General features: G+C 43.1%; 2 protein-coding genes across 3 annotated transcripts in view; one reads left to right on the top strand and one right to left on the bottom strand.

Annotated features, from left to right (window-relative positions):
* The window catches only part of PER3 (period circadian regulator 3), a 28603-nt gene extending 15785 nt beyond the window's left edge, over positions 1 to 12818 (top strand). For both annotated transcript variants that reach the window (XM_051988644.1, XM_051988643.1), the window contains 11 exons: positions 317 to 445; positions 982 to 1105; positions 3341 to 3476; positions 4371 to 4498; positions 6509 to 6661; positions 7854 to 8105; positions 8380 to 9047; positions 9667 to 9838; positions 9982 to 10156; positions 10666 to 10816; positions 11358 to 12818. In XM_051988644.1, the coding sequence (XP_051844604.1) occupies positions 317 to 445; positions 982 to 1105; positions 3341 to 3476; positions 4371 to 4498; positions 6509 to 6661; positions 7854 to 8105; positions 8380 to 9047; positions 9667 to 9838; positions 9982 to 10156; positions 10666 to 10816; positions 11358 to 11486 (2217 nt within the window). In that variant the 3' untranslated portion in view covers positions 11487 to 12818. The remainder of the gene's footprint in view (positions 1 to 316; positions 446 to 981; positions 1106 to 3340; positions 3477 to 4370; positions 4499 to 6508; positions 6662 to 7853; positions 8106 to 8379; positions 9048 to 9666; positions 9839 to 9981; positions 10157 to 10665; positions 10817 to 11357) is intronic.
* Positions 12819 to 16593: 3775 nt separating this feature from the next.
* Positions 16594 to 24157, bottom strand: UTS2 (urotensin 2). Its single transcript, XM_051988650.1, has 4 exons — positions 23791 to 24157; positions 21426 to 21530; positions 19825 to 19868; positions 16594 to 16861 (listed from the first exon to the last, which is right to left on the bottom strand). Exons 1-4 carry the CDS (start codon positions 23891 to 23893, stop codon positions 16745 to 16747), a joined length of 369 nt encoding a protein of 122 aa, XP_051844610.1. The 5' UTR covers positions 23894 to 24157; the 3' UTR covers positions 16594 to 16744.
* Between the last annotated feature and the right edge of the window lie 211 nt (positions 24158 to 24368).

Here is a 24368-nt window from a genome sequence, read left to right as displayed (position 1 = left end):
CTTGTCCTTGACATTTGACAAGCCACAAGGACGGTCCCTGCAAGTATTTCACCAGCATGGAAGAGGGGAATGGGCCTGAAACCTTGGATGGGGAGAGAGCATGGTGAGGGAAGATGGGGTCACACGGGCAGGCTTTCAGAATTGCTCTCTGGTTGCCTGCTCCAGACATTTGGCCAACAGGGTTGGAAGTTCCCATGTCATGCGCTGACCTTGGGAGGGAAGCCCAGGTTTCCTGAGCACTGGGCCTGGCCCAGCGAGTGGGAGGCCCAGGCCCTCGGACCATCCTCTTAGGGCTCAGAGACAGCTTTTCTTGCAGCCAGTTCACATTGGTGGGTCCAGCGGCTACGGGAGCCTGGGCAGCAATGGGTCGCAAGAACATTACATTAGCATCGCATCATCCAGTGAATCTAGCGGCAATTGTGTGGAGGAAATTCAGAAAGAGCCAGTAAGTGCCTCCTTCCGGTCATTTTCTTTACCCTTGGGACGAGCTGTGTGTGTGCTTTGAGCCCAGCCCTTGCTCTGTGGCCAGCTTAATTCAGAATCTAGCTAAGGTTTAGTAAGTGCTTGCTACATGCTAGTGCTGAGCCCCTTAGAGCTCTTGTGCTGTTGGAGCCTTACCCACTCTCATGATCCCACTTCACAAATGAGGAGATTGAGGGCCCAGGGCCTCAGCCTCGGCAGGGCTAGGCTTGAGCCAGGTCTTCCTGACTCCCTGGTGTGCCTCCTTCTGGGCAGACAACACCTGAGATGGCACCAATTTGGCCAGTTCTTGGGACTTCTTCCTCAGAGCGGAGGTTCAGAGCTGGCTTGGACTGTAAACCAGGGCAGACAGTGGAAGGCGTGAGCTCCAAGCTAGGCTCAGATGGCCCCCTGTGCCTCACTTTACTCATCTGGAGAGCTAACCTCTCCAGCCTGATCCCTCTTTGTCCTTTGTCATTTATCTTGATGCGTTTTGCTTTTGTTTCCCTTTCCCCTCCTAAGATGACGTTGCAGCAGGTCTGCGCCACTGTCAACCAAATTAAAAACGTGGGTCAGCAGCTGTACATTGAGTCAAGGACCAAAGTATCAAACTCACAGCAGTTTGCAGGATCAGAGCGCCGGGGAGGTGAGTCAGCATCGTCTGCTAGGTGATTTTCATATGTGTGGCGACCGCGCTAGCACCCAGGACACCCCAGAATCAGCCGGAGTCAGGGTAAGCAAAAGTCCCTAGTCTTTATTCTTGGTCTTTAGATACATCATTGAACAGGATGAAACAGAATCTCCGTGACTGCTTTCTCCCTAATCTACAGCCAAAGTGACTCTGGCTAGTCTTATTCCACCCCCTAGTCCCTCCTACAATCCTTTGTATACACCAGTCATTGAGCCAGCACAGGATAGTGGGAAGGGCCATTGTCCAAGCATATACCCATAGAGTATTGTCCAATCAGTAATTAGCCCTAAGTGCTTGAACTGACTGTTGAGTGCAACAACTCAAGAGTTTCAGCCCTCTACACATATGGTCTTCAGAATCTTTTACTTTTTTTTACTTTTTTACTTTACTATACTTTTACTTTTTACAAGCACTTGTACAGTATTTGGCTTAAAGCTTTTGGATATTTCCTAATAGTATTTCTTTGTAATCTGAGTTAGTCGCGGTTATTTGGGCTGTGATACATTTTTCTTAGGAGATAATGCCAATAATTAGGCCAATGCCAAGGAATTCCTAGAACACTTGAGATATTTTTCTGGTAGTTTACCCACTACAAGATGTGAAACCCAAATTTTTAAGACTGTGCTTCTGTTAATAAGGTAAGAATACAATTTTAACATCTTTCGGGTGGCAGCCCTGCCGTTTTGTGTAGGAATGCATTATGCTCATGATAGCTGAGGTGGACCCTACCTCAGTGGTGTCATTCCTGGAGGTGCCCCTCACTGGCACTATAGAAGAAAACCTTAAAATTTAAGCTCCAGCTGCTTTCTATTTACCGCATCTAGTTTGGATGGTTTGTCTTCTCTTAATCCTCTCTTTGACATAAGGGTTAATATTGGTGGAGGGCAGGTTGTTTTTGTCCTTCTGAGCATTAATTTGGGGAACCTACTTGTACAATACTTAAACTTTCCTGTTAGAAATTGCAAGAGTGCAGAGTCAAATTTCATTTCTACTGTTAAAATAAAAGCAAGAACTACCATAAAATAGTGCTCCCAAACTGGCAAGCACTTGATGTTCATTAACTCTTTAAGTTGATTCTGATGGCCCAGATGGCACCAAAGTGTGGAGAGTTCGGGGCCAGGAGTCGGGAAGACTCATTTTCCTGAATTCAAATCTGTGTGGCCCAGTCACTTCCCCCTGTTTGTCTCCATTTCCTCATGTGGTAAGGTGAGCTAGAGAAGGAAATAGCAAACTCCTCCTGGATTTTTGCCAAGAAAATCCCAGATGGGACTATGGAGAATGTGACTGAAACCAAGGCTCTGGCGTGGTCCAGAGGCTTCATTCTTCTGATGGGGGCTGACAGGCACGTTGCTTCTTCCCTTTGAAGGACTCTCCTAGGATATTTATGTGGGCCGGCTGCTCAGCTCCCAGTGGAGCTTTTGTCTTTAGTCTGTAGAGCCGCAGTGACATCACAGTGAACAGAAAGCCTTTTGTGTCCCATCCCTGCCTCTAAAGGCAGTGTGTCCCTCTTCAGCTATCTGACCCCATCCCCTCGTGACCATCTCTCAGGCGCCACCGGCAGTAAAGCTCTTCTCAGATTCAGCGTTACCCAGGAGCTTTCCTCCTGCTCACTCAGGAGCATCCCTGTCTCAGCCTTCCCTCTCACAGGGGAGGACCACTAAGCACTTCCTCCCAGACCCACCTCTGCAGTCCTTATTTGGCCCAAACCTCTTGGATCTCTCATGAAAAAGCCTTCTCCCCACCTGGGAGAATCAGCTTCTCTTGACTGAAGCGAACATCATTAAGACGATATGCTGGCGGAGGTGCAAGACAAGAATGGTTAGGCCCCTTCCTTGGCCTTAGCTTATGGCCAGAGGGCATATGCTATGGAATATGGTCATTGTCACCACATCTTTCCTCTTCTGCTCTCTCTTGAAGAGAGAACATTCCATGGTCCTTTAGAAACTAAAGAGTATCTCCTCACTCACTGGTCAGTTGCCTGTCATTAGCTGGTTCCACAGGGCTCCTCCCACCCATCCAAGCCACTAACCATTGGATCAGGATGTGGCTGCTACCAGCATCTGGTTCAGCAAGGCTGTTGGATAAAGTGCAAGCTTTGATTGTTTGATTATTCTGGAAACTGGCCTCTGTCCATATCAAAATATACTAACATATCCTTGAGAAATGTTTTTTCTTATTTTTCTTTTCTAGGCGACAAGAAGTCTTCTCATCCTTCATCTCAGGAGCTGAGAAATGGTAGTTTAGGCACTGATTCTTGTGATGATTTGAGAAAGGATCAGCATATTCCATCCTATCAACAGATCAATTGTGTGGACAGTATTATCAGGTGGGAAGAAAAGTAAAAATTAAGTGGTCATTGTAGGGTCCATACATTCTAAATATGTTTTGCCTTAAATTTCATTATCAAGCAAATATAAATCAATTTGTCCACTTTGAAGGCTCCTTGGTAAATGCCAGAGAAATTTAAAGTAGCCTAATATAAGATTCTACTTGATTTATAATCTAGTTCAAGGAGATAGTACAAGCATAAAAGTTAATTCAAAATTAAAGTAATTGGTTAAGGGAATGATAAAAGAGATACAGTGAAGGAGCATTTGTTGTATTGAGATGTCTGGTTGTATGTAGGGCTATAATGATTATTGCCCCATTTTCTGAAGGGCTAGAGCCCACATTAGGCCAGTGGCAGTCAGGTAAAATGGTGAAAAACATGGTCCTTTTTCTGGCTTGTGGAAAAAAAAAATAAGTGAGTCCCTGGGGAGAGATGGGGTATATAGGAGTGCCCTTAGGGCAGGAGGAGAATGGCAGGTGTGGTTGGGAGAGAGGCCATTTATCCCAATCTTCCCTTTTGGACAAGGTTACAAGGGGTTGCATTTGATTATTGGACCTCTTCAATAACCCTATACCATTTTTTAGGTTGTCTTTACTGCTTTTCATCTTTTAAAATAATTTCTTTTCATAAAATGAAAAAATGCATAAAGTTAGTGTCTCAAAGATGTTTTCTCTCTTTTGGAAAAATTATTAAGTATACTACTGTGGAAAAACAATGTTAAGTTTAGAGCAATGATTGATGACCTGCACAGACAGCATGTTTGTGTCATGTCCACAGAGATCTGTGCTTTAGATTTTAAAATGTTACAATGAATACGTGAGGATATACATATATGCATATGTGTGTACCTGCACATGATAAGAGGGGGTCTGTGGCCTGCCTCTGATGCAGGTATCTCAAGAGCTACAACATCCCTGCCTTGAAGAGGAAGTGTATTTCCTGCACCAATACGACTTCCTCCTCCTCTGAAGAAGACCAGCACGTCAGTCAGAGACCAGCTGGTGCCCAGGCACTAGACGGTAAATGGAAACCATTTTCATCTAGAATGGAAGTATCCATAACAGTAAATATGGCTCAATTCAGAGGATTCACTCTCCTAAATTTCCTTACATATAAGACAATCCCAATCTCACATAGCTTCTCTTAGGCCAGGAAAGGATTTTTTTTGAGGGTTTTTTTTTTCCCCTAATATAAGATTCTGATGTCCATAGTACATAATTATATGAGTAATTCAACATAGTGAATAAAGTACTGGGCTTGGAGTCGAGAAGAACTGGTTCCAAAGCCTAACTGTGCCTTGGCCAGAGTTGTGACCCTGAGCCTCCTGCAGTTGCTTAGGATTTACCTACTAGAGAGGAGGGCAGCTTTCCCACACTGGAGAACTCAGATTCTTTGTGTTCCTTCGAATATTAAAACACTTTTTTTTTTCTTTCACTCATTTCTGAACTGCCTTACATGCTGGCTTATCTGTGCTAACAATTCTCAGATCTGCATTTCCTGCCCCAAGCTCTCTGCTGGCGTCCAGGGTCACATTTCAATGCCTTTCAAACATCCCAATCTGAATTTACAGTAGACATCTTAAATCCAACCTGTCCCAAACTGAGCTTGCTGCATTTTTCCTCAAACCTTCCGCCCTTGCCTGCTCCTCTCACCATCCTCTCAGCCCCTCAGGAGCCATCCTGGGCTCCTCACTGCCTCTAACTCTCCCCAGCCAGACTGTGGCCACAGCCTACCACCTTCTCAGTGCTTCTCGGATTCACCCCTTCTTGCCTTCTGACACTGTCAGCTCTAGTACGGGTCTCTCCTCGCCTCACATTGGATGGGGGTAGGAGCTGCCCAAGATGCTGCCTGCTTCGAGTCCCCATCCCAGCCCATCCTCCATTGGGTCTCCAGAGCACAGAGACAACCATGTCAGCCTAACAATCTCCTTTTACTTCTTATCTCCAGAATCAATAAAAAAGCTCTTCATAACCTACTGTCATCCCCCCCTCCCCCCTCCTCCCCACATACTCCTCTTTCCAGTTTCTTTCATCTTAGTTCCCTATATGTACTCTGATCCTGGGATACCAGCCTCCTGGCCCTCCCACCAAGAAGACCCTCCATTGGCAGGCTTCCCAGTGCTTTCTCTGGCTGTCCCCAAGCTTGGAGTGCTCTCCCTTCCATCCCTGCCTCCTGGCTTCCTTGAGTTCCCATTAATACCCCATCTTCTCCAGGACCCCTCTTAATTCTCCTTCTTTCTGTTTGTCCTGCATATAACTGCAGGAAACTGCACGGGTTTGTTTCCTTGTTCTCTCCCTGAGTGAGTTGTGAGGGCAGGGGCTGTCCTTTGCCTCTTCCGCCTCAGAGCAGGCATTTAGACTGTTGGTAGTGGTTGTTATTTGGTTGCCTTTCCCACCTCCTCCAACTGAAAGCCCCCTTTCCAAAGCTAATGGCCAGCCTGCCGGCCTTTTCTCAGTCTTGCTCATCTGCCTCTGGCCGGCCTTTTCCTGGAGCTCCTCTCCGTTTTCATGATCTCTCCTCCCAGCCGACCACACTTTCTCAGCTCCAGATCTCACTAGATCTTCATAGGTGCCCCCCCCCTCCCCATTCACTCTTATTTTGTAACCTCAGTAGCTCCCAAGGAGCCGCAGAAGTCCTCAGTGACAGTCCCATGTCACCAGCTTCCCCAAGCTCATGACCAGGGGGAAGTAGTGTCAGAAGGACTCGTGTTGGCGCCCAACTTGCCTGTGGCCCTTAGATTGTTCTTTGGCCTCTGCTTCCTCCCCCATCCGGCCCCTTCTCTCCTCTGTGCTCATCTCCATCAGGGCTCACTCTCCCTCCATGAGGCCTTTCTACACTTACTCCTGAGGGAAGCTGCCCCCCCACCCCCCAGTCCTGGAGCCCCATGGGTTTGTTTATGAGTGTATGTGCCTCCTTGTGGAAGGACACACCTCGACCCACCCAGGGCAGGGCCCAGGACTAGGTTGGTCTGATTGCTGCAAAAGGAGGTCTTGGTGTTGTTTTCACAAGTGTTCCTTTGCTCTCACTAGCTTTTCCCCAGATTCCAGTCCTGGCCACACCTGTAGGAGCCGAGGATGACCACCCGGCGCTGGCGCTTTCTCCCAAAGCCATGAGCGTGCTCTCCACCACAAGCCAGTGCAGCTACCGCAGCACCCTGGTGCACGTCCCCCACCCAGAATCAGGTATGGGCCCTCCCTTGGGCGGGAGTCTGCAATTGTTTCCCCTGGGAGCAGCCCCCAGCCACCAAAACTGGCACTGCTACTATCTCCCTTTGTTTCTGTATTTTTTACAGATTATAAGGATCTTTTTCTTTCCTTGATTTTGGAAGGTTTTTGAGGAAACCTGATCATTTTCGTTTGGAAATTTTTTTTTGTCTTCTTTATTAATAGAGCTGGTTTGAGTTGCTTATGGCACTGACCTTTAAAGAAAGGGTCAGTCAAGACCTTTTGCCATACAGTATGATAAGTGCTTTTTTTAGACAGTAGAATGTTAGTCGGTCATGTATATAACAGGGCAGACAGTTGCTCCTCCTTTGACAGTAAAAGTACTTATTCCAGAAACTGATTCAGTTTCTAAGCCTTTCAGCATTCCTTTTGGCTTTTTTACTTGTTGCTTTTGTTGGAGGATGGTCTGAGAAATGGGGAGGTGGGGGGAAATGGTTCAACTGGGGAGGCTGTTGAAACTAATGGCAAAAGTTTTCTTTTTCCTGGCTCTGATGGTGTAGCATGTGTGTGCTGCATCCTGGGTAATGTCTAACAAGAGGGAAGGGAATGGGGGTGTGAAGAAATGGTTAGACCGACCACGGTTGTTGTGCAATGGGCAGGATGGCCTGTGCTGGCTATATGGGGGCGGGGGGAAGGAAGTGGACTCCCTTGCTCTCACCAAGGTGCTGGTGAGGAAAGCTTTAAGCCTGGAAGCCCTGTCCGGAGGGGAGCCGTTGCTGGGTGATATCACTCAGTGCACTGTTCGGAGGCTGGCCCAGGGGAGCCTAGGCTCTCCACCAGCATTGGGCCCTCTCTGTGGGCACAGCGAGGCACCTACTTGCACTTTTCTTCTGACTCAGTTTCCAGCTAAATGACTGTTGAGATGACTGTGGCTTCCAACTTCTTAGGTCATCTCAAAAAGGTTAAGTAGATTGATGGTTCAATTTTGAATTCTCATTCCCAATGCTTTTGAACCATAATAGCATTTTCCCTACTATTTAAATGAATTAGCATATTGAGCATGTAGGAAATACCAGTAACCCCCCCCCCCACACACACACACACACACGAAGTATTGTGTTGCCACATTCCTAAGGGCATTTATATTGTGTACAAACGTATTTTATAAAGTGAGTATTCATGGATTCAAGGGTTTCCCTTCCCTTGGCAGAAGTGACTGCTGGAGATGATGCTGCTGTGGGCCCCGACCAGGCGGAGGCCCGAAGTCTGAGCCTCCAAGCTTGCTCTGTGGCCCCAGAGGGCTTCCGGCAGCTGGGGCTCACCAAGGCCGTGCTCTCTGCTCATACGCAAAAGGAGGAGAAGAACTACGTGGACAGATTTCGGGAAAAGATCCTGTCTTCTCCATATTGCTCCTACCTTCAGCCGGACAGCAAAAGCAGGCCGCACTATCCCCTCGTCCCAGGTACTGAACCCGTGGTTTTGTCTGGGTCACACACCCGCTCCCACAGCAGCTCCTGAGTACTGGGGGAGAGTCCCCAGGGTCAGTGGTCCTTCTCCAGGGGCTGCTGTTGGCCATCCCTTGTTAGAGGGGATTGGATCTTTGTAATGATGGAGGGAGTCATGAGCCACCGGGGGCTTCTCGGCCTCTCTCCGTCCTTGGTCATCGTGCCTGTGGGAGGCTCCTCGGCCTGGGGCCTACTCAGGCTTCCCCTGCCATGTTTGTTGTTATCATTTAGGAGAAGCTGCTTCCAAGCAGATGCCATCAGCCAGTGGTAAGAAGGGCAGGCACAAGCGTCTGAAACTCCCCGCGTCCTCACACAGCAGCGGCTCCTGGGAGAACTCGCTGCCTCCAGGCAGACCGCCCTGGCCTCCGGCAGACGTGGCCCCTCCTTCGGCCCCTTCCCTTCTGGCCGGCTTCCCTGTCCTGCCATCGGTGTCCCCTGTGGGAGCACAGTGCCCAGCACTGATGCCTGGACTGGGACCTCAGCCTGGGCTGAACCCTTCCTACAGGGTGCCGCCGCTTCTGGCCTTCCCTTCTCCTTACGTGGGTGCTTTTATGACCATTGTCTTACACAACCCCCCTGCCTGCCCCCAGATGTGCCCACCATTCTCTTCCCCTTGTCCATTCCTGAGTGTGCCTGGTTGTGCTGAAGCAGCCTCGGTGCCGCCACCCTCCCTGCCAGTGCTGCCTCAGGAGCATCCTCCAGCGCCTCCGTCCCCGGCCTCAAGCCAGAGATCGGCCGAAGAAGAGTGGGCACTCCAGAGCGAGCAGGAGCACCCCTTATTTGGTCATTCCCGGAGCAGCTCCCCACTCCAGCTGAATCTGCTGCAGGAGGAAATGCCGGGGACCACCGAGCCCCCACTGCCAGCCCTGGGACAGGAGGCGGAGCCAGGAGCACAACACGTGAGTAACAGCTCCCAGCAGGGACCTCAGACACCCCGAGCGGCTGCCCTACAACATTGCGGGAGGAAGGGTGTGGGCCTGCACAGAAGCTGTTATCCCCCATGGAAGCGACAGCTTGGAGGGCACTCTCCACGGCTGCGGCTCGGGCCCTGCCTGCAGGAGGCGCTGGCAGCGTGAGCGCCTCAGCTGGAGGTTCTCAGAGCATTGCGAGTTCCGTGGGGGTCTCTCTGGCTTCTCCCCATGCATGTAACGTGCCTCGGGCTTACCTGATGAAAGCTCAGAATCAAAGGAACACTCACCTTTTCTTGGCTCAGCTGGCAAAAGTGGTCCATGGGTCAAAAGCAAAACGACCACAGGAGGTCCCTGGGCTCAGGTCCTGACTCAGTCACTGAGTCAGGGCACTCAGGCAGCCCAAGCTTGTTCATCCGTAAGGGGGCAGAGTCTCCCTTGCCCTGCCTTCCCAGCCCCCACGCGAGAACCAGACGTTCCCAGGAATAGGAAGAAAAGTTCTTGTTTCTGTCATTCAAGCCCCATTTTCTATATGAAGTCATTGGCCATCAGACCAAAGGGTGCAAGAACACGGGGCCAGAAGCACAGCACTGTGTCTTCTTCCTTGCAGCGTCAGGCAGGTGACAGTGAGCACGGCAGTGACTCTGCGACCCAGGGGCTGTTCACCCTGCTGCTCCCCAAGGACTCTGTGGCGGGGGCCGGCTCTGCGACGTTGGGGAGCAGGTCCGTGAGCTCCGAGGCCATGGGCTCGCTCTCCCACGGCATGTCTGGTTGTGGCACAGGTAGGTCAGGGGAGGGCGAAAGGCTCATCTGCCACTGAAATGGCTGGGCCGGGACTCCCACAGAGAAGGCCCTGCGCTGCTCAGCCGAATCAGGCCTTGAGAAGCAATTCCAATTTTCTTTCCTTTTTTTTGGTTTTTGGTAGGAAGCAATGATAGCAGCAGATACTTTGCAAGTAGCGACTATTCCTCTGAAACCTCCCAAAATGAGCAGAAATCAGAGGAAAAAGAAGCACCCCACAAATCAGGTAGAGATGCCGTCTGGGGGATGATAGAGCAGACCCCCGAGTGCATCTTGATGACATATCAGGTCCCTGAGAGGTAAGGCGATAAAGAACTCTGGTCTTAGAGACTTCTGGCTATTTAAGATTTAGATGGATGAAAATAAATTTATAACTTCCTTGGTGCTTGTGGGTTTTAAAGTATTTTAAAACATATCTCTTGGGACAGCTAGATGGTGCAATGAACAGAGCACTGGCCTGGAGTCAAGAGGACCCGAGTTCAAATGTGACCTCAGACACTTGACACCAGCTGTGTGACCCTGGGCAAAGCACTTAATCCTGAATGCCTCCCTGAAAGATAAATAAATAGACATAAACAGTCAAACATAACTCTTGGAAAATGTGCATCCTTTGATAGAAAAGGGAGGAATGGTGTCTTGGGTCTGGGAGGAATAAGTCTCTGGCTTGGAAATCAGTCTTTCCATTGTCCCAGAGTTGGAAGGATTATCAAAGTCTAGTCTAGTCCCTAAATCAGGGCCGTGTCTTATTGGGGTAGATTAGCCTCCCTGCCAGAAGGCTACAGATTAAAGGGGATGGCCTTTCTTGAAGGGTCAGAGAAGACGTACTCAAAGAGGATCTGGAGAAGCTGGAAAGCATGAGGCAACAGCAGCCTCGCTTTACTGATGGACAGAAGGAGGAGTTGGCCGAAGTGCACCCCTGGATTCAAAGCCAGGGGGTCCCTCGGGAAATAGACACCCATGTAAGCAGCCCCGAGTCCTACAGGGGAGGAGGGGACCCCCTGCTGAGGTGGGGAGAAGGTAGAGGCCTCGGGCTGGCTTCCCAGACTGTCCTCCAGGAATGGAGAGGCCTCGGCCACCCAGGCGGCTCCCCGCTCTCTTGGGGCAGCACATCCAAGTGTGCCAGCCTGGTTACTCTGGGGGGCTTTTTAAATGAACAGGCCTTGGAGGGGGGTCTCTCTAAAATCAGGTAAGCAGACAATGAGGCTGAGTTGTGCCGTGGGGGGTGGAGATCGAAAGCCCCTTAATCCCTTCTTTTTTTTGGTGGGTGGCCTGTTGTTTGGTACGGATCTGTTGGAAACAGGCCAGTCTGACGTTTTCCTGTTGGGGTCACTGAATGCTTCTGACAGTGGAGACGAGTCAGGGAAGAGTGGGGCGACTGCATGTGCTCCCTGCTTGCATGTTAAATTGATTGGTGGTGATAGACAGCAGGGGAGTGGATCGGGGGAGAAGGCTGGAGCAGGGCAAACGGCACCTAATGCTCTGCTCTTTCTCCTCCTGGAGGGCTGCATCACCTGTGACAGCAAACCTTCGTCGGCTGTGGAGGGACAGCCATGCGAGAAAGGCCTGGAAGGAGGCAGCTGGGGAGCCGGAGATGTGCCCGCCCGGCCTGTGCAAGACAGAAAGCTCTGATGTTTGGGACCCTTGCCCTTCTGAAGCCTTGCATATCTTCTCAAATTTTTGCCTTTTCAATGGCTTTGCAGTCATTGGTGGATGCCTAGAGCTGTCCAAAAGTTTTCTTCAATTTTTTAATAGACTTTTATTTTTCCAAATAGAATGACTTTCTAAATAGAATCTTTTCCTCTCAGATTCTTCATTTGAAATGTGTTCCTAGTATCTTGAAACCATTGGTTGCATTTGGCTCCCATTTCAGCCTTCACAATTCCAAAGAGCTTACGATTCCAGCACCTGGATGGTGGAGCACGAGCCCGCTCTCACCCAAGCGGGATAGAGGCAGGAGGAGGGCCCCGTGAGCCCAGAACCTTGACTGCATTTGAGCCGCCCCTTCTGGCGGGGTCGGGAGCTAGGAGGGCCGTTCCATGAGTTCCATAGCTCCAGGTTTCGTGCTGGACAGACCCTGCCTCCATCCCATAGAGGTGCTTCCACTGACGTGTGTGCTTAAGCAAGACATTTGCACTCCAATTTTGCCTTGTTCAGCAAGAGTAACAAAGTCTAGTCAGCATTCGTACGCCTTAGTAGACATCCACAGACAGGCCTTTCTGTCCTCACGGGAATTTGCCCGTCAGCCTTGGTTAGACTCCATCCTCTTGGGTTTTAGCATTCCCGGGCTTTAAATGTAGTCCCTCTCTCCAGGTCCTCCCCAACCCCCGCCAGGACCCTGAGGCCCCTGGGCAGCCCTTGGTGAGAGGGTACGCTGATCAGAGGAAAATGCTGGAGATGGGTGAGCTCTACTTCAGGACTCCAGATGATCCCCTAAATCAGAAGTTCTTAGGTCGCTCTTTGCTCCTGTCTTAAATTTGGCTTATTCCTGTGCTCGCTTACTCCCTGGTGCTCTGGAGAGTGATTGCATCTCTGATTTGAAATGCATGTGACCTCCATCAACACAAAGAGTAGGACACTTACAAGAGAACCTTCTCATCGATTTACACCAACTCCCATCCTTTAGTAGGGGGGACTAAATCCTACTTGGAAGCTTTGGATTTTTAGGGAGCATTTGATAGGTAAAATTCAATCTTCTTTTCCCACGAGGAAATTAAACATGTGCCATTTAACTGTTTGTTATTAGCAGAAAACTTTTATATTCCACAGTGCCCTGGAACTGAATGGATGGTTTCTGAAACATACATTCCATCTGTAAAAGACCATAATTTTTTCCCATTTAAAAAATATGTTGGGAAAGTGTCTATCACCCTACGATTTCTTTGTGGCGATGAACAAATATTTGAGCATTGTCAAATACTCATTCCACAGAATTTGGTTTGTTTCCAAAAAAAAAAAAAGAAAGCCAAGTATCTTATACTAAGAATAATAGGAATCTCTCCCTTTCTATAATTTCCTGGGATCACTTTTGTCCAAGGTTGCAAGTTTATTTGCCTTAGGGACACAGTTTACTGAGAGCTCTGGATGTGTGTGTGTGTGTGTGTGTGTGTGTGTGTGTGTGTGTGTGTGTGTGTGTGTGAGTGTGTGTGATTCTGAAAAAAATATAGCATCAGATGTAGAAACATTTATGTATACATATATATTTACAATCATTTATAAATGATCACATTTTGATAACTTCAGTGTTAGGCTAGATAGTATTTTTAGATTTTTTTTTTAACTCTGTGAAATTACTACTGCTGAAAGTGAACAATGTATTGGTTCAGTAGTAAAATGGTTACCACCTGCCCCCCAAGGGGGCTCCAACCAGTCAAAAACTTGTGGTTGAGGTTTTTATGAAATTGTTACATTCTCACCTGCAGAAATTCATGTTTGAAAAAAAATATATATATATATATATATATATTGTCTCTTTCCATGTTTACATAGATGTTGCTGCTCCAGCACCTGTTTTTCTTGGATTGTATTGTGAGAATTTCTTTGAAAAAAGAATGCTATGTACTTGAGAGAATTCTGTGGTGAAGATGAGGCTTGGTTATAAATCGCAAGGCAAATCAGAATCTGAATTTTGTTTTTCAAAATTTTCAACCAAATTTGTCATTAGCCATGTGTGAATTTACTTGTTTTTACTGTATATGAATATCCTGACTAGATGTCTTGGGTTTATTTTATGTTTTGTTTTGTTTTGTTTTTTAAGTAAAAATAAATAAAACCAGCAGTGAACCTGTTTTTAAGACTTCAGAAAATTTCTTTTATCTACAGTATGTCTTCAAACAATGATAGTTGTATAACATGGTTATTTGTACATTTTAATTATATATAAGTATTTATTCTTTTTTTTTAAATAGAGTTTAGGCCCTAAGGATTCTACAAAGATATTCTGTGTCTTTTTTATCTACATAATGGCTAGTCAGATTTATGAGGAAATTTACTAATTTTTTAGAACCCTACATAATCTGGTCAGTAATCTGAAAATGCCTAAAAATTGGGACTTCCAGAATGGGAAACATCTTGCCAAGTATGACTCCTGATTTCTCCAAGATGAAGGTCCTTGGGGAAAGAACAATACCTGAACTAATGGCTCCAAGGGAGGGATCTTCTAGAATAGGTGCCATTTGTTGCCTCAGTTGGAAATCTAGTTCTATGGAACCAAGCTATTAAGTGCAGAACTCTGAATACAATCACCTGATGTCTAAAAACAACATTAGACTCAGAAGGAGTGTTTTGAAGCACAACATTGATGCAAACGCTAAGAATTTGTAGTTAGTGGGGAGCCAAGGGGGAGGTCCATCCCTAGTATTCATCCAAGCTCTTGAATTTGAATAATTTTTCATTGTTATAGATTGGTTCCTGAACTTACATATATGAAAAGAATGTTAAGACTTGTCACCCCTCCATCTATCCCATATCATTTATAGTGATCATTGCCAAAATCCATTTGAGTTACCTGTCCCAGCCTCTTGCCATTTCAAAAGCCCTTTTATCCATGGGATTTGACTGGATGCAGCTCCTTGGCAGCTCATACTATGCTGTCCTCCATTGCCAGTGTCCCAGACCTCACCCTTGCCCTAAAAACCGGCAATAACCAGGGCAAGATCTCTAGATTAAAGAAGTTTTTGAGTCCAGCGTGTTCAAATGAGCTACAATCTCATATCCCTGGGCCTGAGATAGCTAGGTTTTTGTTTTTGTACATTGCTGCTTTCAGAGAACATTCAGATGCTTAGAACCTGTGAGCTAAAGGGGAAACTGATCTCTATTTCCATAACGTCCCTCCATGCAGGATCTTTCAGCTCTCCAACTCCTTGACTGCTTAGATCTGACTTAAGTCAAAAATGGACCTTTAATGATTTTTATCCACGCAAAAACGCCAATGGAAAACGAATATGGACTTTGTATTGGGAAACTTGCTTAGCCGAGGCATCTGCTTCATTTACAATCATTGTGCTTAAGCTCTTGTAGAATCATGGGATTTTAAAGCTAAAAGTAATTAGATGGAATCAGACCCTATCACTTTACCAATGAGGAAAGTCCATTTAATTAAAATTTTCATACTGGATTTTCTCATAACTAATCAAGAGTCATCAATTCATTTTGCTTGCTTATATTTCATAGGTATGAATTATACATCTTTTGGAGAAAAACAACATTCATGATAACTGGTTCATTGACTTAAAATTTAAATATCAATTGGAGTGAGGGTGAGAACAGTCTCTTTGCAAAAATTGTAACTTTAATTTCTTAAAATCTTTGATAAAAATTTATTCTAAGTAGGAATATATGTGTATGTATACATACAAATGCATATAATTTTAAATATATATATGTGTATATATATAGATATAGATATAGATATATATAGATTCCTGAATATTAGTCTTGGATTTTGGTACTTACTCTGCCATCCTTTTTTAGATTAAATATCTAATTTCCTAATGACCTTAGCCAGAGAAAAGGATTATCTACTTGTTCCAGGTCTCCTTGGATGAGCATACAACCTAAAAAATTTCCATCTACAAAAATATATATACCAAAAAGGATCAGATATATATGACATAACTGATTGCTTCTATATTCATCTTTAACACTTTATCCATTTGTTATTCAGTTACAGTAGTGTCCCTTCTCCATGACCCTATTTGTTTGGGAGTTTTCTTAGTGACTACTGAAGTGGTTTTCCAGCTCGTTTTTCACAGATGAGGAAACTGAGGCAAATGAGGTTAAGTATTTGCCGAGGGTCCTACCACCAGGAAGTTTTTGAGATCAGATTTGAACTCTGGAAGATGAGTGTTCCTGATTATAAGCCCAGCACTCTGCCCGATGCACCATTTCGCTACCTCGACCCAAGCCTTAGGCTGGATTCCTCTGTGGTGATGCTAGAATACATGATGGTCTCACTGGACCATCCTCTGGTGCTAGGATCTGCTTGAAGTATTTAGGGTCAACTTCATATGGCTCATGTATGGCTTACATGAACCATCCTTTGGCCCCCTAGGCCAGGACAATAAATCTCAAACTGTACTTGACACCTTCCCCGCTAGTGAATGTTCTGACGTTTCTGCTACGTGTGGCTATGGGATCCTGGGGATATTCTTGATTCTGCCTAATGGAAGTGCATGTTACTTTTTCATAATCATAATAACTAATCTACAGGAAATGTGGCAGTGTATTCTTTGGCTCAAAGAAAAGGCAAATTGATATATTTGCCTTTTATTAACTGTCAAAAATTGGATTGTTGGTTTCCCCACCATCATTTTCTTGGCTTTTCAAAGTTGTTCCTTTCAACTTTTAAGTGAAATGCGGTTTTTGAGAAACTGATAAAACAGATGGGAAAGAGTATCATAATTTATTTCCATCCCCTAAAAAAAGATTCGTGTTCTGCTCATTGTGAATATTCTTCTCTACATGGGTTGTAGCTCCTCTACACCTTAAGAGACAAGTCTCTGGCCCTTGGACAAGACACATAACAGTTCATTGCTAAATCCAAACTCAAAGCCTTTATAGCTCAGAAGATCAAACTTATTAGAGCTTGAAATTTGTGGCTTAGACCTTCACCTTTACAACTCCAGGTGATTACCTTTGTAGCAGAACTTTAGAGGAGAGGACACAAATTATTTTTTATAAAAGAAATTACATGTAGATTATATTTAAAGAAAAGATGCTCACATGATTACTTGCAAAACATAGAGGATTTATTTTAAACAATAATGAATGTGATTTGCTTAGGTTTTTTTAAGCCATTACTTTCAAGTTTAACAACTTTATTTACATTTTCCAAGATGGTTATAAATATAATAAAGCAACAGGGGAAGACTAAATCTCTAAATCTCGTTTTACACACAATACTTCCAGAAACATTCAGAGGGGGTCCCACGTTTCTTAAACTGTTTCCTGCTTCCAGCCAGAAGATGACTCAGGAGTGAAATTTTGGGATCTTTTCCATAGAAAACCTTAAATAAAAAATAAGAAAAGCCAAGATACATTAATAAGTAACTAGATGATAACTGTGGATAAGGCATGAAATTTGGAGTCAGGATCACCTGACTTTGATTGCTGCTTCTGTGCCTGCATTTCCTTATCTGTAAAATGGGGATAATAATAGTGCCTCCTCTTACATAGTTGTCATGAGGAACAAATGAATAAAAAACATGTAAAATATTTTTGCAAACCTCAAAACATAAAATTGCTAGCTATTATTAGTATTAAGTCTACTTTTCCACATAGAACTCCATTGAAACCCAAATTTTCTTTTTTTAAAAAAATAGTATTTTCTTTTCCCCCAATTACAAGTAAAAGCAATTTTCAACATTCATTTTTAAAATTTGAATTGCAAATTCTCTCCCTCCTTCTCTCCCTAGCCCCCTCATTGAGAAAGGCAAGCAATTTGATATAAGTAATGCATGATCATGCAAAACATTTCCATATCAGTGGGAAAAAAATACCTAAATTTTCAATTATTTGTTCAACATGAAATTTCTTTAGAAATAAGATTAAAAGCCATGTCCCAGTTGATAAATGATCAAAAAATATGAACAGTTTTCAAAAGAAGAAATATAAAAATGTAAAATTGAAGCAGCTTCTCTATTCTACCTCATCCCTCTCAGACTGACAAAGATACCTTCAGGGATAGGTAGACGGCACAGTGGATAAGAATATTGGCTCTTGAATCAGGAGAACCTAAATCCAAATCTAGCCTTAGACACTTAACATTTACTCTGTGATCCAGGGCAAGTCAATTAATCTCAATTAAATAAAAAGATTAATTGAGAAGAAAGGAAAACAAGGAAGGAAGGAAGAAAGGAAGAAAAGGAGAGAGGGAGGGAAGGAAGGAAGAAAGGGAGAGAGGGAGGTAGGGAAGGAAGGAAGGAAGGAAGGAAGAAAGGAAGGAAGGAAGGAAGGAAGGAAGAAAGGAAGAAAGGAAGAAAGGAAGGAAGGAAGAAAGGGAGAGAGGGAGGTAGGGAAGGAAGGAAGGAAGGAAGGAAGGAAGGAAGGAAGGAAGGAAGGAAGGATGGAAGGAAGGAGAAGAGAAAGAGGGAAGGAGGGAGGGAAAGAAGGAGGGACAAATTGCCCAAAAGGCAAATGACAAATATTGGAGTACCACGAGAAAACAAGCACATTTCAGTCCCATTTCAATCCCTGGCTTTGTTCAAGTCCCAGCTAAAATTCCACCTGCTAGAGGAAGCCTTTCCAAATCTCCATTAATGAGACTGCCTTTCCTCCACTGATTATTTCCCTTCTATCCCATACTATGTGCTACCTATAGCACTTGCCTGGACTTTGTTGTCTCCATGTTGTCTTCTCTAAACTGTGAGCCCTTCAAAAGCAAAGACTGTCTTTGCCTAGTGGGTGCTTATTTGTTTAGTGATTGACTGATACTTATTATTGGTGGGACCGTAAATTGATCTGAAAAATAATTTATAATTATGCTCCAGTGAATCATTCCTAATGACCTGGAGAGCAAAATGTCCCAGAATGGTATATGGTAAATTTATTTTTAAAAAATTCTGAAATATTCCCTTTCTCTCTGCTGCATATATTGTCCTCAAAGAGACCATCTACCTCATCTAGGCGCTGTCGTTATGACTAGGATTCTCTTTGGAAAGAATGAAATCAATTAAATTGAATCAAACTGGATCAAACTAATGTCTCCAAAGGTTGTTTGGAGGAGTGGAGAGGGCAGGAAGAATCACATATTTGCCCACCTGACGCCAGCTGCAAAAGCTTAGAGATGCAGCTAATCTCTTTAATGTGGCTGTTAAATGTGGATCTCTATGATTTAATTCTTCTTAAGCCAATTTCTATTTTAGTTTATATGTATAACGTGTCAAGGTAATAACAAGTATAAGATCTAACATTTATATGTCAGTTACTATGTGCCAGAAGCTTACTAAGCATTTTTATAACTATTATCTCATACAGCTCAACAGTTCTGATATATAACATCCCTATATATTATAAGTTGTGTAATAGCTACAATTATACCTACTTCATGGATGAGGAAACTGAGGCAAACAGACCAGGATTGCACAAATACTGAATGTCTAAGGGTAACAAGTTTCTTGGATTTCCACTCACTTATAAAATCATTCTTTCTTTTATTTGTCCTAAACTTACCTATCTCATTCCAATACCCAATATCTAGGCTCTTCACAAATCCATAGACCTCAGTCATATCTCATTCCCAATTTTTTTCTAACCAAACATTACTAATCTCAAGCCTAATCTTACTCAGAAGTTACTCCATCCCTTAGTTCATTTCAGGATCCATTGGCCTGACTTTTTCTCCTTCTTTCTGGAAGTGCAGATGATATAAGGATGTGTTTTTATAGGCTCTTCTCCAGGGTCTGGACTTAATTTCCCACCATGTCCCTGGTTTTAGAAGATTTTTCTAAGAGTGTCGCCTCTGATAAATCCCAAGGATCTGCTCTTCTACTTCTTCAGCCTTGCTTCACAATCCTGTCCCATCATGGCTCCTACATCAGAATTGTTACCTGCTACAGTTCAATTTAGGACCAGTTAAGTGATCAATAGAGCACTGAGCCTGGAGTCAGGAAGACCCAACTTCATGAATTCAAAAGTGGCTTCAGACACTAGCTGGGTCACCTTGGACGCGTCACTCAACCTGGTCTGCCTCAGTTTCCTCATTTGTAAAAAATGAACTGGAGAAGGAAATGGCTAATCACTTTAGCATCTCAAAACCCAACTGGGGTTACAGAGTCAGACACGACTGAACAAAAACATATCTTGTTTGCACCTAATTATTTACTTGTTATCTTCTCTATTGGATCGTGAGCTCCTCGAGAACAGGAACTGGTTTTTGTCTTTCTTTGTACCCCTAGTACTTACTTCAGGGCTTGGCACGTAGTGAGTGCTTAATAAATGTTGCTGACTTGAGAATTTCTCAGTCACTTACCTTTCTGGCATTTTCTCTTGGATCAAAAACGTCAGCACTAAGATCTGTAAAATAGTATTTTTAGGAGATGAGTCCTCAAATGGCATTGAATATCTTACGCTTCTTTCCTAATGCGTTCTTTTAAGAATAAAGATAACAGTAAAACTCAAAACACCAAAAAGAGACTAGTTAAGTGATTTATTCATTGTTGGGCCCCGAGTCTTTACCCCCGGCCCGACAACAAAGATCTGGTTCTTTACTCGTTGTTGTTATTTTTTAACACAAAAAATTTTGTGTTAAATTTTAAATTGTAATTCATTTTCCCCCAAAATAATTCTTTTATGAGGCAGCTAGGTGGTACAGTGGATAGAGCACCACCTTTGAAGTTAAGAGGACCTGAGTTCAAATCTGACCTCAGACACTTAACACTTCCTGGTTATGTGACCCTGGGCAAGTCACTTAACCCCAATTGCCTTAGCAAAAAAATAAAAATGCCCCTCCAACCTCAAAGATTCTGATCTCCTCCCAAAGATTTTGAATATTTATTCATCTTGAGTAAGTTTAGAGGGGAAAACCCCAAATTAGTTTTGTTTTCCATGTCTCTAATTAATATATATGTAGGACATGCTTTTATGTGCATCAGAACTCCAAAGTGAGAGTCCATATGGAAAGGAGAAAAGTAAGAAAACAATGTAAAAGATAAAAAAGCAAAACTTTTAATTTTGGAAAAGAAAGAAATAATTGAATAGACCCTGTTGGGGTCTAGTCCACCTGGACTCTACCAACTCATTTCTTTTCTCTGTGTCTCAATTCTCCCATATATTATATGAAGAAATTAGACACATGAACTCCCAGTTGAGAGCTCTATATTTATTTTAAATTGATCTTTTTTTTAGATTTTAAATATTTTATTTATCCCAACCAATTGTTCAATCACGGCCAACTCTTTGTGACCCCATTTGTGATTTTCTTGGCAAAGATACTGAAGTGATTTGCCTTTTCCTTCTCCAGCTTATTTTATCAATAGGGAAACTGAGACAAACAGGATGAAGTGATTTGCATAGGGTCACCCAACTAGAAAATGTCTGAGGTTGAATTAGAACTCACAAATATGAATTCCTGATTACAAGCCCACTGCCTTAAGCACTGCACCACCAACTGCCTCTCCAACTAATAGCATAATTAAAATGCTATATGAGAAACCCATGATTTCCTTTATGTCTTATATTTCGTAATATAACTTCTATTTAGTCACCCAATTTTTTTTATTATCATAACCATCAAATTCCCTTATCTTCATTAAAAAACCCAAACCTGTTGTAATGTAGGTGGGGAAAAGGGAGCAGTAAATAGGGAAGAGGAAGGTAATATTTACACATGAATCAGAGCAGGATCTAGGTTTGGGACAGATCTGAATATGGCACTGAGAACCATCAAGTCAGTAGGGGAATTTTCACAAATGCATATGGATCACCAAGTTTTCTTTCAAAAAACTGATGACTTCACCTCATCATGTATGTGGAACTAAAGGGTAAATTCAAGAGACCATGTTAACTACTGATTACATTAATCGGCTAGTCAGTACAAAGTCTATTTATTTTATTTTTGTTTGTTTTTTTTACCAGCTTTCCTGGAATCTTTATCTGCTTCTGCATTGAAGATTTCTGGCAGCATTTGCAAGAAAGAAACTCTGTCCAGGTTTTCCAAGGTTAGCTTTTCATCATCTGCTATAAAGAGAGAGAAGGTTAAAAATGGAGGAGGGTTCTGTCTTTCTAAATTGTCATCAAATATGCAGTGTTATCAAATTAGGTGTTTGCCACTTGTATGTGTGCATGTATATATGCATGTGTGTAGGTGTGTGAATACATGTGTGTGTGCATGCAATGCATTGTATGCATGTATGCACTTGTGTGTATGTACACATGTGTAATACTTGCTTATTGGTTGACCAATTATGGCATTTTGCAGAAACTTCAGCAGGCATGATAAATACAAGTGATTACTCTTGGAAGGAACACACTTGAAAATGTGTGTGTTTTTTTAACCCACCAGTAAGACAAGCTTCTAAATAGTTAAAATTTGCCAGGAGATGCATATTATCTAGAATTTTGAGGCTGCCTGCATTGTTGTAAAAATACATATCTTTGGTTTTAAAATAGGAGTTTTATTGGAGGTTCTCTCTTGATTTACTCTTGTGTTCTTTGTTCCTCTTTTAATAGTGTGGAAATTTAATAAACTTAATGCTTGTTTCAAGCCACTGAAATCACTGTCAGGCATGAAATCAGTGATTGCAGAAGCCGAGAGATGCTATGTGAGTAACATGGCAGCTGCATGGAAACTGGGAAACAAGGAATTGCAAAATCCGTGGTTTGTAAAATGACCCAACTTTCTCGCTATTATGCATTAAAGCTATCTCCTCCCTTTTTCTGAGCCTGTTTCTTCTTCTGTAAGAATAGTGGGTTAGGTTTTTTAAGCTCCTTCTATATCTATCATTCAATGATTCTGTGTCAGAATTTAATTCCATAAAAACTGTAAATTCACAAGTAAAAGTGAATGTAGTCAGGGAGACATTTTCATTTTCAGTTGGTTAATTTTTAGCTCAAAGTACAACAAAGATATTATGGCAAGCTTCCAGGAGAGTCAATCAGTAATGCATTCTGGTAACTGTTGCAGTAATTATTTTTAATTAAAGTAGGGCGATAATAATAATGATATACTATTAAGAAGAAGAATAAGATTAATTTTAAAAAACTTCATGAATGCCTTACAAATATTATTTCATCTGATCCTCACAACAATCCTTTGAAATAGGTGCTATAATATCACCCCCATTTTCCAGATGGAGAAACTGAGGTTGAGAAAGGTAAAATGATTTGCCCATTTGGATTTAAAGTCAGAACCTAAGTAGGTTACTAGTCCCACCTATATTACTCTAGACAGTGAGCAATTCATTCCCTTTCTCATGCATAGAATAAAAAAAGAACTTGGAACAAAGCAAAGGTTCTTAATCTGGAGTCTGTGAACTTTTTTTTTTTTTTAAACATACGTAGTATTTCAGTATAATTAGTTTCCTTTGTAGTCCTATATATTTCATTTTATGCATTTAAAAACATTCTGTACCGGGGTCCACAGACTCAGATACTAGCTGTATGACCCTGGATTTAACTTTTCTGTGCCTCAGTTTCCCCATCTGTAAAATATGAATAATAACAGCACTTACTTCTCAAGGTTGTTGAGAAAAATCAAATGGAATAAACATAAAGCACCTGGCACATAGTAAATACTATATAAATGTTAGCTTTTATTAGTGTAGTCCTGATCCCCACTTTATAGGATCTCTCTCTTCCGTCAAGCTGCAGTTCAGGGAGTTCCTTCAGCATAAAGTCTTATAACATTTCCTCAGCTGCTAAAATCCTCCAGCCAACGCCCAACTCTCTATCTATTGTGTCACCTAGCTGCCTCATAGTAATAATAATAATTGACCGATCAAGTGCTTTAAAGTTTATAAGGAGCTCTCCATAAATCATCCATACAAGGTAATTACTTTATGTTTATATTTATATTTATATTCATATATACCTTTCTTGCATCCCCTTCCAATCTCTTTGGATCTCAGTTTCCTCATCTGTAATACGAAGGGATTTATATCTCTAGAGCTGAATACAGTGCGTGGTCCTTAGGAAGAGATCATTTATTCATTCATTCATTTCTATTCTTATTTTGTCAAAGCAAAAAAAAAAAAAAAAAAAGCTTAGCATACAAAGATAAAAAGAAATACCATGATATCTCCCACTTCTGTAATCTGTGAAGAAATTGCACTCCATTATTGATTTTAAAATAGTCATTTATAAAACCTAGAATAACATTTTTTGGTAACTGAAACTTTAGGTCAAAGAAAGCTTCTTAATAAGAATTTCTCCATTTCTCTCTGTGCTGCTCTTACGACCTGAAAAATATGATAGCAAGGGAAAGGAAACCGCCTCTTACCTGAGAGCCGATTTGCCACTTCACTGGAATTGATGATGGGAAAAGACAAGAAGGGACTTAAGAAGCCGGCAAAAAATAAGCAGCAGAATATTAGCTTGTACATGCTGACTGCGAGAGAAGGACTCTTCCTCCTTGGTGTCTGTAGGAGAGGAAGCTGAACTTGAAGATTCTTTCCCACCTGATATCACGCTTTATATATCCCCCCAACCTCGTAAATATCGTCTCCCCCCCTACCAAGAAGATTTTATTGGTCATGATGACCAAATAATCATTTTGCATTGATGTCATTCTTCAAGACAGCAGGACAGCCTGATAATAAATTTACCGTTATATTGCCTACTGAACAGAGTGGATATTTTATCAAAGGGGAAAAATAGGAAAATTTATAAATAAACTTTATTTGGCATAAAAAAATAACTTCCTGAGCTCAATCATGACCTAAAGGAAAGGTCATACGTTGGTTGAAATGACTATGGCAGTGAGACAGCTGATGAATGAATGCTAGGGAGGTTGACGCACAGCATGGCAGGCAGGGGGCTGGGGTTTTTCCTTTCAGAAGGTGGGTGGATGAGTTGTCA

Source organism: Antechinus flavipes, chromosome 3 (genome assembly GCF_016432865.1).
Source record: "Antechinus flavipes isolate AdamAnt ecotype Samford, QLD, Australia chromosome 3, AdamAnt_v2, whole genome shotgun sequence".
NCBI lineage: Eukaryota > Metazoa > Chordata > Mammalia > Dasyuromorphia > Dasyuridae > Antechinus > Antechinus flavipes.
Note: the sequence above shows the minus strand (reverse complement) of the source record. Positions and strands in the feature narration are given on the sequence as shown.

What these genes read in the sequence shown, in the direction of transcription:
- UTS2 (XM_051988650.1), bottom strand. Translation starts at nt 23,893, where the DNA reads ATGTACAAGCTAATATTCTGCTGCTTATTTTTTGCCGGCTTCTTAAGT. An exon ending in AGTGGCAAATCGGCTCTCAG is followed by an intron (nt 21,531 to 23,790) that starts GTAAGAGGCGGT and finishes CTCTCTTTATAG; the next exon opens with CAGATGATGAAAAGCTAACC. An exon ending in CAAGAGAAAATGCCAGAAAG is followed by an intron (nt 16,862 to 19,824) that starts GTAAGTGACTGA and finishes TTTTTATTTAAG; the next exon opens with GTTTTCTATGGAAAAGATCC.